The 13,712-nt window shown below is 28.2% G+C and overlaps 2 protein-coding genes across 3 annotated transcripts; both read right to left on the bottom strand.

Annotated features, from left to right (window-relative positions):
- Positions 1–106: 106 nt before the first annotated feature.
- Positions 107–1,182, bottom strand: LOC143428875 (heme transporter hrg1-A-like). Its single transcript, XM_076904123.1, has 3 exons — positions 1,012–1,182; positions 447–620; positions 107–336 (listed from the first exon to the last, which is right to left on the bottom strand). The coding sequence occupies exons 1-3, from the start codon at positions 1,136–1,138 to the stop codon at positions 185–187; spliced, it is 453 nt and encodes a 150-aa protein (XP_076760238.1). The 5' UTR covers positions 1,139–1,182; the 3' UTR covers positions 107–184.
- Positions 1,183–7,659: 6,477 nt separating this feature from the next.
- LOC143429330 (CDK5 and ABL1 enzyme substrate 2) lies at positions 7,660–11,816 on the bottom strand. 2 transcript variants are annotated; one of them, XM_076904869.1, is made up of 10 exons: positions 11,387–11,816; positions 10,170–10,547; positions 9,965–10,088; positions 9,775–9,893; positions 9,471–9,509; positions 8,651–8,736; positions 8,459–8,565; positions 8,260–8,366; positions 7,909–8,113; positions 7,660–7,802 (listed from the first exon to the last, which is right to left on the bottom strand). In XM_076904869.1, the coding sequence occupies exons 1-10, from the start codon at positions 11,806–11,808 to the stop codon at positions 7,662–7,664; spliced, it is 1,728 nt and encodes a 575-aa protein (XP_076760984.1). In that variant the 5' UTR covers positions 11,809–11,816; the 3' UTR covers positions 7,660–7,661. The 2 variants fall into 2 exon arrangements, with proteins under 2 accessions (XP_076760984.1, XP_076760986.1); XM_076904871.1 differs by lacking the exon at positions 9,471–9,509.
- Between the last annotated feature and the right edge of the window lie 1,896 nt (positions 11,817–13,712).

The raw sequence follows: 13,712 nt of genomic DNA, 5'->3' as shown, positions 1-13,712 counted from the left end.
ATGAAAAGAAAGTAAATTAATACATAAAATAAAAAAATCATTTTATTTTATACAGATAAAGAAGACATTTGGGTAGGTACATTAACATGTATTTAAACATTATCATTAATTAATTATAATATTCTTTGTAATGTCAATTATCAAAATTTGTAAAAATTATTGTGTTTATTTCATACAAAAAGATTTAAGTATTACTGTCTGCTAATATAGGTATGGAGTCTTCTAGTATAAATAATTCATACTTGTGAGAGTAATACATTAAGAAAATACCCCACTTTCCACAAATCATAGCCCAAACAGCTGTTATTGTTGTACTTGTTCGAATGGGTTCAATGGCTATAATATTAAAAGCATATGATTATTGATTTATAAATACGTAACGTTCATGAAAAAATAAGATAAGAAAGTGCCTATTTAATTATAAAAATAAAAGAATACACACTTACGGATTTTATAATAAAATGTAAGAAAAAGATACCAAATTAATGCGGCACATGCGCTTACTGCACTAATAAAACCAACAACATTTAGATTCCTTAATGTTACTTTGCTGTGCCATCTTTCTAGACTTTCTTTTCCTTTAACCCAGTGTAGGTGAAAACAAATTGCAGCTAAAATACCTGTATAATACTGTCTGTGTTTATATACTATTTATGATATAAAAACTTCTAATTACATTAATGTTTACCATATACAGAATGTTTAAAAGCATAGAAAAAGAAATTTGACACAACTGTTTAAAAAACGATTGCAAAACTTTATTGGAAGAAGAGGAGTGAGTGTTATAGTTCAACTATGATTATTAGAAGATAAACGGCACACAACGAAAACAGATAATTTTTATTTGATTCAGATAATGGATAAATAATAATTATGATCTGTATTGTATCATATACTGTAAAAGTGACAATCATTTGCAATTAATTTCAAGGCCAATTTGGTCGAAAGAAATTTTATCAAATAATTAGTATAGTAAAATCCTTATCTACCCAATGTGTACGATATGCTAACCTGATAAGATCGACCAAAATCCAACTTCGTGATTCTTATATACGATAAAAAATACGATGAATGCAGATATAGCTACAATTACACCAATAACACTTGTTATCAGTTGGATTCTTACATCCCGTAACATTTTTGAATTTTCTTTTATTCACTGCGTAGTATGCGAATCGATTATATACCGTTCACAGGAAAACTACTTAGAATGTACAAGTTCTGTACAGAATGAAACTGTACGTTACAATTATACTAAGCGCGAACTGAGAATAAAAGCAATTATTTACAACAATTTGAACTTATTTTAAATATCAAATTACTCCCCTGATATTACAAAGTACAATATAAATTGTTGATAATTAATAACAAGTTTCCTAGAAATTTAATGAAATAAGATAGTATCTATACTATTCATTATATTGTTTCAATGAAGAGTAAGAATAATGTTTTATCAAACATTCGTTTTGCAATATAATATTTATTGCAGATATATAACTATCTATGAATATATGGCAGATATGTTTATAACAATCTGTAGAACTTCTGTATGAAAACTCTGTTTTACTAGCACCATCTCTGCGGAAAGTACTGAAACTAATGCCCGACAAGTTTCAGCGCTTCTCCAAGAGATGGCGCTAATAGTCTTCAGTAGTTTACTTCGCTGTCGATAACTATGTGCGACTAGTTTGAGCACTTTTCACAGAGATAGCGCCAGGGGTTCTGAAGAAGGGTCAGCTTCATCTGTCTCACTCTTTCTTATAGCTTTCTTATATATCTTTCTCTCTCTTACCTTTAGAGCGGGAGATATAATTTATCTAACTCTTTTTATTCAATGAAAATTAAGGAATTTCTTTATTTAATCAGCAGTATACTAAAGTTTTATAATTAAGATGAAAGAGAGAGAGAGAGAGAGAGAAAGGGAGAAAGAGAGAGAAACAGAGGGAAGGAAAGAAGCGAAAACGAAGTCAGGAAGGCAATAGATGTATAATATGCAGAGTGATCCACTACTGGTGTGAGCAATTTTTACAGCTGATACTACACCCGAAGAGCAATAAAAAAGTTCACATAAACCTAGATTCGATTTGCAAAAATTGCAGAGAATTTTCATCAGATCCCTACAGAGGTGAGGAGCGGAGTCTTCGATGTAACTTCTTGTAGGCATGCATACTGGAGCGAAACAGCACGAAGCTGGAACTGGGAAGTCCATAATTCGACAGAAAATAATAGTTTTTTTATTGGTTTTGGCAAGCGTAATTCGCAGCTCGGATTCGCATTACATTTTGTCTGTGTCGCGTTAACACGTTGACGTAAATGTCGCCCACAGATATTTAATGCATGGGATTACAAACGTAAATGATAGCTGTAGATGTTCGCCAATTCTTAGGAAAATCTGTTAGAAATAACAATTTTATTCTATAAGCTTGAAACAGGTTGATTGAACTCCCTAAGAATCGACTAATTAAAAATATTTACTTTCGTCGTCTACCGTCGAATTCAACGTTTTAACAGAAGTCGCTAAATAAATGAAAAGAAGAAAGGGACAAACATTTGATTTAGTATCCGTAGTAAATGCATTATTATGGTGAATAATCTTGTAAAAGTCTCAAGGCGGACCTTATATTTTTCCACACTTTATTAGAATTTATACACACTCTTGCCATTTCTATCCTAAGAGTCGAGTAACGAAACGAAACATTCGATATGAAACCGATTCGCGCACAATTATCGGTCGCTGCTTTATAATATCCTATGACACTATATTATAATGTGATAAAGTATCTTGTAATTGACTGACTATCATACATGAGCGCACACTTGGAAGTTGTTTCTGTTTACTCTTTCAGTGAGGAGTCGAGCATACTTGAAAATTTGATAAGCTTGACTTGTAGCAATTATACGAACCGCTTTTTGTTATCGAAAACTCACTTTTTATCTTAGTTTATCCGAAAAGTAAATATTCTTATAAAAACTCACATACGTGCAAGCGTTTCAAACGAGTTTACCACTGAAAGAGCTCACAAATAATGAAAAGTTGATCGTACGATGCAAAAGAAGAAACGTAAAGACCATTTTAAATTTGCTGGTCGTCAAGATTCATTCATTTCTTTAAATAGTCATAGCACTTATTCGCGATCTTACAAAACCACACTGCAGCACATGAAAAATGGTTATTTGTAACTGAACTAATTCAAGATTAGTATACGAACAGCTTATAATATTGTACGAATAAAGAACATTATCACATAATGTTAAAGACTGCTTTATATAAGTACATATATAGTCAGTCGCAAAAATTTAAATACCTGCAATTCTCTAATTTCAATTATTTAAAAGAAAAAAAAAGAACTGCACAGGAATTTTGGAGATTTCACGGATTTGTTATAGTTGTGAGTAAACAGTCAAATGATTAAATGTAAGCCTAATTAACATTTATGACTGACTATACAAATTTTTTACGAGCAGAGATATTCTTAAGATTTTCGATCCGTTCGTCAAATTTTAATTTACCTTCTATCAAATCGCCATTATTATCAATATATCATGTATCAAAGTCCATCGTCTTCTACATTACCGCCCTGACTTCTATTAACTATTTAGTATATTAAATCGTAGGAGCTTTTAACACCGATTCAAAAAAAAATCGAGGGAGGAAACTGAAAACTGACTTCTTAAGTTTTCAGTCTTAGTACTGTCTCTCTGTACAAGTATATACATACATACACAATCACGCGAGCACACACACACGCACACAATACATATAATACGTGTACAATACTTGATGTGTAAATACAAAGTTCACAATTGACTAAAGAATAAAATGATGATAGTCCAGTGATCGCTAACTTTCATAAAAAAAAGAAACAAAATTTCGCGTCTCCCAAGGACAACTAATGATAGTCGACCCTGAAAGCCATTAGAAAAACACCATTAACGAAATCTACCAAAAATGGGCTCTCATCGTTTCTCTCCGTTGAGGATTTCAATTTTAATGAAATAAATCTATCTTCATCTTCAAGAAAATCAGTTTGGAAATATCGGAGAACAAATGTTAATAGATCCTCTATGATTCTAATCAGATTACCCTGAACATGGTACTGTATCATATTCTAAAGCTTAGGTATATCACTTACGATTAGTTTAAAATTAAGAATTATTTACAATATGCTTCAAATGTAAATACATTTGAAAAATTCAAACACATTGAAGTTGAATGTATATTGAACAAAAACGAGAATTTGCCATTGCTTCATTAATTAGAAAAAATTAAATTAAGTACGCATTATTAATCAATTATGGCACCAACTTGAATAAAATTCAAATGGCTATTCTGAGTTAAGAAAAAAAAACTATACAGTTAGTCCACTTTGGCTGTGTGAAACCCTTATATATAATGTTTAGGATATATGTATACTATATATAATCCAGTTAATTGTTGGATCTCATTAAAGATATTCATTTGTCAGGAAAATCGCATTCACCGCACACTGTGTTACTGCAAAACATTGATTCATCATTTCCATACGCATTACAAAGTACGACATGTATTTTTGTTTCCAATTCTGGATATTGTAAGTTTGTAATTTTTGTTGCTAACATGTCTTTACAATGATTAAATCCTACACGCGAAACACCTGTGAAAAGCAATACGAAATCCTAGACCTTAAACACAAGTCGCTACAATACTGTGAGATTGATATGTATATACAGATACATCATTTTTACACTTTTATCCTTACTGTATCTTCGCATAAGTATAAATCTATATGAGTGAGGAATCATATTTACACAAAAGAGTATAAGATAACTCAATCATAAAAGTAATTTTGTAATATTAATATTAAATTTCTTGTAGTTTCTAAAAAAAATGCAACTATATAATTAATATAAAGAAAAATCATATACATATAGTTAATATACAATAAATCCCCATAAAATATTTGAGCATGACTAATTATACAAGTTCAAGATATCCACGGGTTAGAATTGTACGCTATTACTGTTAAATTGTATGCATACAATAAAAAAAAACCACAAATAAAATTTAAAAAATAATTTTGTTTAATTTACGTATATATTCCTATCCTTAGTATAACAATTTTTAATAATATATAATCGAAAAGAATCTATCTTAAATATTATGAATATAAATAAACGAAAAGGTTTTAAGTCCCGTTATTCATTCATATTACAACAATTGTTATTATTAATTATTTGTAACAATGAAAAAATGTTTATGGCTTAATACGACTCACTCAATTTACAATACTAATGAGATACTAAAATAAAAATTTGTAGACACAATAACAGAATCAACATTTTCGTTATCTCTATTAAAGTTTCTGCGAAAGAATATATAACATTGATATAGGACCTGAAATTAACATCAAAATATTACAAATATTGCTCTCAATTTCTGTACATATATTTTACAAAACTTATAAGTAATATCTTTGCGTTACCTAAAGTTAACAAACGATCCAGAGTTAATCTAATAAATCTTATACAATATTTTTAAAATATTTTCCTGCAAACAATACTTAAAACATAAATGGTTTCTATTACTTCCATTAAACTAAAATTAAAGAAATTTTTATAAAGCTAACTTCATAACAGCTGAAAACATTCCTTCCAAAATATTCTCATATTATCAATAATAGTATGATTATTGCCAATATAACATAGAATTTATGTTATACCACACAATTAATGTTTTACTTTGGATTTAAAGGAACACTTAATAATATTAGAATATAGTATACAAGTTTTAAGTAATTTACAATTTTTGAAATTTGTTTAATCAAGTAACAATCTTTGTAATTATTTTAATCGTATCTTCGTTTCACGTAATGTATACATATTTCAATTATATTTAAATCTCTAATTCATAGATGCAATCATATATTTAAAGCTGTATAAAGATTACAAGATACATATAAATGGAAACATTATTGCAACTTTAATAAACTATTTTTTGCAGATGTAGCAAATGGCATTTCAAACATGTGTACCGAAGATAATTTATTATTACTGTGAGTATCATACAGATTAATACCATAGTCATAATTATTTTCTGTGCTAATTTTAATGCACAAGAATTAACATTGACGGCAAAAACGATTGGAATAAATGATAGACTGTTTTGACTAGATAATAAAAACAGAAAAGAAGACAACTGAGTTTACAAACTAATTATGATTTGGTTCTAATTACGCTAAATATATATAAGATAACAAGAAAGTAATTTCAATTTCAGTAATTTAGTACAATTGCAGTAATTAAGTACAATCGCATGTATTTCATTTGAAAAAATTTCAAAAAATTCAGTTAGATTCTTTTCCATTTTTCCAATTATTAGTCATTAGAAAGATAAAAAAGAGATCATTAAAACAGTGTTTAAAAATTAGTGTTTGGATAAACTATAAATCTATTGCAAGAACATTGTAATTAATTATTATAAAAATGTAGTAATTAATGATAAATAAAATGCGGCATAACATCGCAAATATTTTTGTACTGATGAATTCTTTTTCCACAATTCTTTTTATAGCTTACTCTGTTTCTTTATTATTCAATAATATAAATGTTTAATCAGCTGTTTGAAATTTCTCTTTTTTAGCAAATAATAATGTTACAGTTATTGAAAAATTGTTGCCTATACTATACAAGACTCTTAGAAGTAAAAATAATTTATAACAAAAAATAATTTTTTAAATATTTCAATATAAAATTCTTAAATATTTACACAAAATTCTCTTTAAAAATAAAATTTACGTAAAACTAGTAAAATTTTAATGTTGTCTTTTTCAAACACGAAACGTTTAATTGCTATAGTAAACCCTGGAGTTTTTAAAACTTTAAAAAAACACAATCTTACTTGTATACATTATAAAATTTGTAGAAAGTACATTTGCGTGATTAAAACTTTATAACCGTTTTTCCTTAACACCCCAAAAATCGCTATTGACTCTAACCTTTGTATTATCACTTTCTCCTTATAAACTTTTGAGACTACTTATATGTCCTATCACTTTATATTATTAACACCATTTTTTATATAAGTTATTGTATATCTCTAAAAAGGAATTATTGAATATACTAAGTACTCTACACATAATGTAACTTTATGATCGCATTAAAAACAAATTAAAAAACTGAGTAAGTATCTAAAATAAAATTTGAACATATTCGTTTTTTTCTTATATGTGTTATCGCTTAACATGCAATTCACCAGCTGTTACTGTTCTGCGTAATTTACTCTCGTTACATATACGCATTTTTACAAATTTATGAATTGTTAAACAAGTTTATCATGTTAAGTACAAGAGCTTAATAATATTAAAGCCCATCTATCGTGAATAATCACGTGAGAGGAGAAGTGTAGTATTTTGATATCGTTCCGTATGATTATTCTTACCTATCAAACTGCTTATAACTGTTGCCGATATATTGTTTCCTACAATATTAGAGAATAAGAAATTTGTTAGTAATCGCACAGTATTATTCAATTTCATACGTTTTTTCCTTTGTCGTTTACGGTTTTGTACGTTGTTTTGTACAAAAAGGAAATTACCATTGTACTTTTTGTAATTGTTTCTGAAATTTCGACTTTACGAAGAAAAAGTTCTGGTCCTACGTAAGAGAAACATCGCAAAAGAAGGTCAAGATTCGTAAATTAATCTCTGATAATGGGGAAATATTTCCCATGTAGGAAGATGTAAACCGAACTCTAAAGCCACCAAAACAGCGAATTCAGACGTAATTAAATCTTTGCGGTTTAGACGAAACACACTTTCAATTCTCTGTAAATTGTACAAAAAGTATTTAATTCAAGATTATCTTACATATAACACTGACGCACAAATTTATATTGTAATAAATTAAAATTTTTATATATGAAATAAATACCTCTATTAATGATTTAAGCACATCACCCTTAACATCATTCAATTTTGCTGCAAGGAGTAAGCATGCACCAGCACATAATTTCCGTGTTTGCTTCGTGACAACATTTCGAAGAATAAGTTTCTCAAAATATACATAAGCCATAGCTACTGTTAGGAGATCAATACCATATTCCATCTTCGCTATTTTCCTCATCTCTCGTTTTAAACTGTATATGTATATATATACACATACATATATATATATATACGTGCGTGTGTGTGTGTGCGTAGAATATTATCATTATAGCATATTATTCAATTTCGCGAAAAGATATTACATATTTATGAACCTTACATATTTTGTAATACTGACCTTCTTAGCTTGCTCAATGTAAGTTGTATATGGGGAAATTTTTCCTTAAATTTATCATTTAATTCTTTCTTCAAATCAGATGGCCTTACATAATCAATAACAGATGCCTATACAAATATGACAAAAAAAAAACAAATAGATAATTATTAAATAAATTTGTATTATATATTGTATCATAAGTTCATAAAATTCAATATACCATGTATGATGTAAATGTAAGCAATGTTCTATGCTTTCCAGCTATGAGTTCTGGATCGTCTAATAAATTGGGGTTGTATTGTAGTGATTGGTCATCCCAGTCATAAGCTGCAAATAAAAGGATGTACTAGCTAAAAATTATCTAATTCACAATATTTTCTATTCAAACAATTTACATGTTACATAAATATACCTTTGGAATCAGCATTGAAAGATAATGGCGGAGATTCAGGTGTTAAATGTTGAGTGCGATGTGTTGCCGTATCATAAGATAGACACCTGAAAGAAGTTTTATTACAGTAATAAATATTTATTAAGAAGAAGCGTTGATACTATTCAATCAAGTAGTCGTAAGTACTAGTTAAATAAAAAAGTAATTATTAGCACTAAATGTACACTGATATTAAACTTGAGTACAGAAAGTTAATTAGTTTGGCTTTCAAATGACTGAAATAACACTATAAAGAAAAATATATTTAAGATCATACAATTGTAACAAACATGTATAATTTATATGCCATAATCTTTAAATATTTATATTAATATACATATTACATGCTAAATGTAATAATAATCAATGAAAATTATATGAATTATAAATGACTATGCGCGTGGACAAATGAAAATGTAAATGATAATATATGTCCATTAATGATAATATGTTTTAAAACTAAAAAAGTTCTATTTTGACAAATATATTACAATCACTGAAATCCATCATTTTTTTACAATAAAATTATAAAATTCATAGTTAATTATGCAAACATAATATTTACCATATCAACATAGTAAATATTTATTTTTTAATCCAAATATAAAAGCAAAACAAATACATTTTGTAATACATATACTATATATTTGATGTACAATAAAAGTATACATATTAACGCTACTGTATAGATCTATCTCAAATTAATTAAAAATATAAATTATAATTTACATTTTCTACTGCATACTACATTATACTAGTGTATTTAAACCTTTTTTTAATACAATATGGTTATATGTTTTACCATTTAGAGTGATCCACATTCCATGTAATAGTTTTTGTCCTGCAAAATATGGTTGAAAGATTCTGTTATAAGACAAAAAAAATAATGCGATGCATGTTCTCTGAAGGTATATTAATGAAACATATGATAGATGAATGAAAACATTCAAGAAGGACATGTATGAAGATGTTAAATTCACGAATATTTGTCAACAGTAAAATATATATATACATATATGTTTATATTATTTATACTTACGCAAAATTAGCAGAAAATATTTTATAAAAGCAGAAATATATTAATTCTAATTGAATAGATTAAATACCTTGAAACTATAGGATGCTTGTTAGGTATGAGCTCTATCGTATCATTATCACTAAAATGTAATTTTTTGTCCTTCTGAAACTGCCTAGATGGAACAAGCAGTTGACCATAAGATATTTCCTAAAAAAATTCTGAATTAATTTAAAAGAATTAAAAAGAATAAATTCATTTCGTATCTTGTAAATAGATACCTGGCCGTCTTTAGCACGTTCTATACCCAATAAACCAAAGGGATCAATATTATCATTAATTGCTGACAGTGGCCTCTGCGAGGAAATATTTTTTCTTCGTGTTGTATCTTTACGCAATTCAGACCTGTAAATAGGCAAAGAAAAATTCATAACACTTACTATACGTTTTAAATACAGTTTTATTCAATTTTTACGATATCCTTACCAACTAGATCTCTGTCCCTTATTATATGGAAGAGCAGAAAATACTAGAAATGGTACACGTTTATTGGAAACCAAAACTAATCGATCATCTCCAAATTTGTAGCCATTCACAGGACGTTGCATTAAACGTAGCTCTCTTGTTACTTCTGGTATTATACCACTATTTGCAGAACCAGATTGCACATTATTTGGTGTCTTTGTTTTTAATTTTGAAGACTGTGGTTTAGAACGTAAAGATCCAATACTTTCATTGGAAGTATTATATTGATGTTTTATGTCTTCAGAAAGTGTAGATGTTTGATGAGTTATACGCTTCTTATACTGTAAAGAACCCACTCGTCTTTCCGGTAAAGAATATTCACTGCCAGTTGTCCCAGTACTGAGAAATGGAAATAAGTATCTTACATTTCCTGCTTCTCATAATGTCCTAATTCTTTCATATATATTTTACTCATTTACAATGTAAATATTTTCAGATGTTGAAAATATTAGATAAGACATAAACTAAAGAAATAGGAAATATTATATGTAACTGAATGCAAACTTAGGCTCAACAATGAACATAAATCCTTATAATATGTTAAAAATTTAATGTAAGTCACATAACACTGAGTAAATAAAATACAGTTACAAATATATTAGTATTTACTAATGATATTGCTGTATATATAAATTATATGATAGAGAATATTATATATATGAACGATAAATACGATAAATACTTACTCCATATCCATCCAAATAAAATTTAAGTATTATATTATTTTTATAAAGGAATTAGATACATTAAATCATTTTTAATAGAATGTTTAGCTTTTTTTAATTACCTATATATAGTCATCAATTGTAAATAATAAAAATTATTGGTCTTTATGGGAACAAATAAGATACCATAATATATTATTATATTCACATAAAGTGATTCATTTTATTTTAAAGAAATGTATATATAATAAAATCAACGACACAATTATTTATATAAAAACAGATATGTATATAATATTTATGATAATTTCAAACTATACTTGTTATATCATTTAACTTATAAGTAGCAAAGCAACTTGAACAAATCATTGACGATTTAATTCCTTTGAACATGTATAAACTACAAAATTATAGGGAACCAAGAATATTTAAAAACTTTACTCTTCAATAACTTCGCAAAGTGGAATGGAGTATACAAATCTTAGATTTAATGTAATTTAAATCATCATTTACCGTTCTCTGAATGAACTATGAAATCCAGTAGGTAGCTGCGGATAATTTCTTTCCTGTTCAAGAAACACAGCCACCGCTGCCTTCGCTGGAGTCAGCAACCCGTCAGAATTTGAACTAAATGAATTGTGTTCGGCACTCTTTGGCACTAATTGTGGTGAGCCGGTTTGTTTCACAGACGAAGGTACTAAATGCTCTTCTGTAGAGTCATCGAGAACTTCCTCAGCAGAAACATTCAGGTCAGTTTGGCGAACATCAACCCGATGAGCTTGACTGTCGCTAAGGGTACGTGTATGAGCAACACCGTTCCGCGACAGAACAGCTAATTTGGTGTCGCGGTGGCTGCCATCGAGGGAGATGTTCGAAAGAAATGTTAGTGCGGCCAACCTTCTGCGTGAATGATGCTTTTTTAAGGCTGCTGCCATTCCACGGTTAACCGTGTCGATAGACCGGTATTACCGAGTACCAACGTAAACAACCAGGAAAGGGACGGATGCCCGACGAGGATTCTACTATCAAACCAGGACAACTACTAGGATCACAATTCATTGTCACCGCTCGTACACTTAGTCCTGACATTTTTAATTGACGTGTTCACACAGCGCACGTAGAAACGTGAACCGGTGTCACTCATCATCGTACTGTATCCTCTCATAAGATTAAAAAACAAATCCTGCTACCAATGAAACAACCTTCCTTCCTACTACGCAACACTGAGACCCATCCTCCTCTTGACGTCCGTGTATTATCCTCTGTCTTCTTCTACGACTGCGCCGCTACACGCATACTTATGCGCAAACAACGTCGAAGCGTAGAGCGTAGTGGATTTTCTAGAAATTTCATATTTCTCTTTAAAAAAATTAATAACATCTCTATTTATATTAACATGGATACTACCTTTAATGGATTTAGCAAATTTTATAGAACTCTCTTTATTTGTGCAATTACCTTGCGAGGTTAGCAACAATACTCTAAAATTAACTACGTAATACTAATTTCGTTTTATCTTCACCCTTTTTACATATACATTACACATAGAAAAATATGTTATTCTCCGACATTTAAAGTCATCTTGTTATTTTGAAATACGTGTAGAAATTATATATTACCTGTGAAAAATTCAGTGTTAATTAAAAATTTACGGTTTTTAATGGAGATATTTAAATAAAGTGGAATATGTGCGCACCCACTCACATACATACGTACATATATATATGCATCTTTTATATAATAATAATAAATATACAAACTCCGAAACTCATGAATTAGGATAAATTGAATGTTATGTTTGTATTTTTACGTATATATTTGTACGATTAGCAAAAAATTGTAAACAAAAATAATAAAGAAAATACTATTTATTATAATGATAATGCTTACATACTTTCAGGATCATTACTCTAAACGTATATATATATATATATATATATATATCTGAATCGATTTCAATATCAAACTCTTACCCTCCAATGGCATTTGCTAGTATTAATATTATATTTATATGATTATTAACCAGCAGTCGATAACTTTCAGTTTAAATTTAAAAATGAAAATGGTATTCACATTACATTTACAGAATATAAATTTTCACTATCTTGTTACCATTAAAACTCACGCTCCTTCTCTCGTAAATTTAGCTACCTCGTTTTTCTTTTAAACTATTTAATATATACTTGAAATATGTATACATTTTATCAATATTTTATACATAATTGACGTTTTTCAACATTCTTTTGTACATATTGTATTTTTGTTAATCAATCATAAATAAAACAAAATTAAATATGAAGTAACTTGTTACAAAATTTTGTAAAAGTTTTTTTATTATCATTGGCACTGTTTACTTAATATCTCTAATTAGATCTAATGAAAAACAAAACAAAAGGGTAAGATGAAAGCAAAGAAAAATATACATTATTGAAAAGAGTATAAAAGATTATAAACACATAAATTTGATTAAAAGTGCATTGCCTTCTGTTATTACTAATAAATTGTTACATGTTTGTTACCTTTTTATAAATAGTCGGTATTAATATTTATTAAGATTTACCGCGTGTAAAAGGAATTCAAAGTATTTGCATTTATATTGTTATTAATTAAGGATTTTAAATTTGTTAAATTGATTAAGAGAATATAATTAATATTTACATATTATACCTCTATTATAAACCTATACATATAAATAATTTTATATTAAACAACTGTACAGTATACAAGTTAATATGCTGCAATATTAGAAGCAAAAAAACTAATCTTATCAATATAAAAATATTAATATTATGCAAGAAAGAGAAATCTTTTATTATGTTACATATTTTATTGTATCAAA

This window comes from Xylocopa sonorina, chromosome 11, assembly GCF_050948175.1.
Source record: "Xylocopa sonorina isolate GNS202 chromosome 11, iyXylSono1_principal, whole genome shotgun sequence".
Lineage (NCBI taxonomy): Eukaryota > Metazoa > Arthropoda > Insecta > Hymenoptera > Apidae > Xylocopa > Xylocopa sonorina.
This window is presented reverse-complemented; position numbering and strand designations above follow the sequence as displayed.

Bases quoted from the DNA above. Each gene is read 5' to 3' on its own strand.
- LOC143429330 (XM_076904869.1), bottom strand. From the start codon at position 11,808: ATGGCAGCAGCCTTAAAAAAGCATCATTCACGCAGAAGGTTGGCCGCA. The intron at 9,894-9,964 runs GTATCTATTTAC...GAATTTTTTTAG, and splicing joins AACGTGCTAAAGACGGCCAG to GAAATATCTTATGGTCAACT. The intron at 8,737-9,470 runs GTAAAACATATA...AACTTCTTTCAG, and splicing joins AATGTGGATCACTCTAAATG to GTGTCTATCTTATGATACGG.
- LOC143428875 (XM_076904123.1), bottom strand. From the start codon at position 1,138: ATGTTACGGGATGTAAGAATCCAACTGATAACAAGTGTTATTGGTGTA. The intron at 621-1,011 runs GTTAGCATATCG...AGTATTATACAG, and splicing joins ATTTTGGTCGATCTTATCAG to GTATTTTAGCTGCAATTTGT. The intron at 337-446 runs GTAAGTGTGTAT...TTAATATTATAG, and splicing joins TACATTTTATTATAAAATCC to CCATTGAACCCATTCGAACA.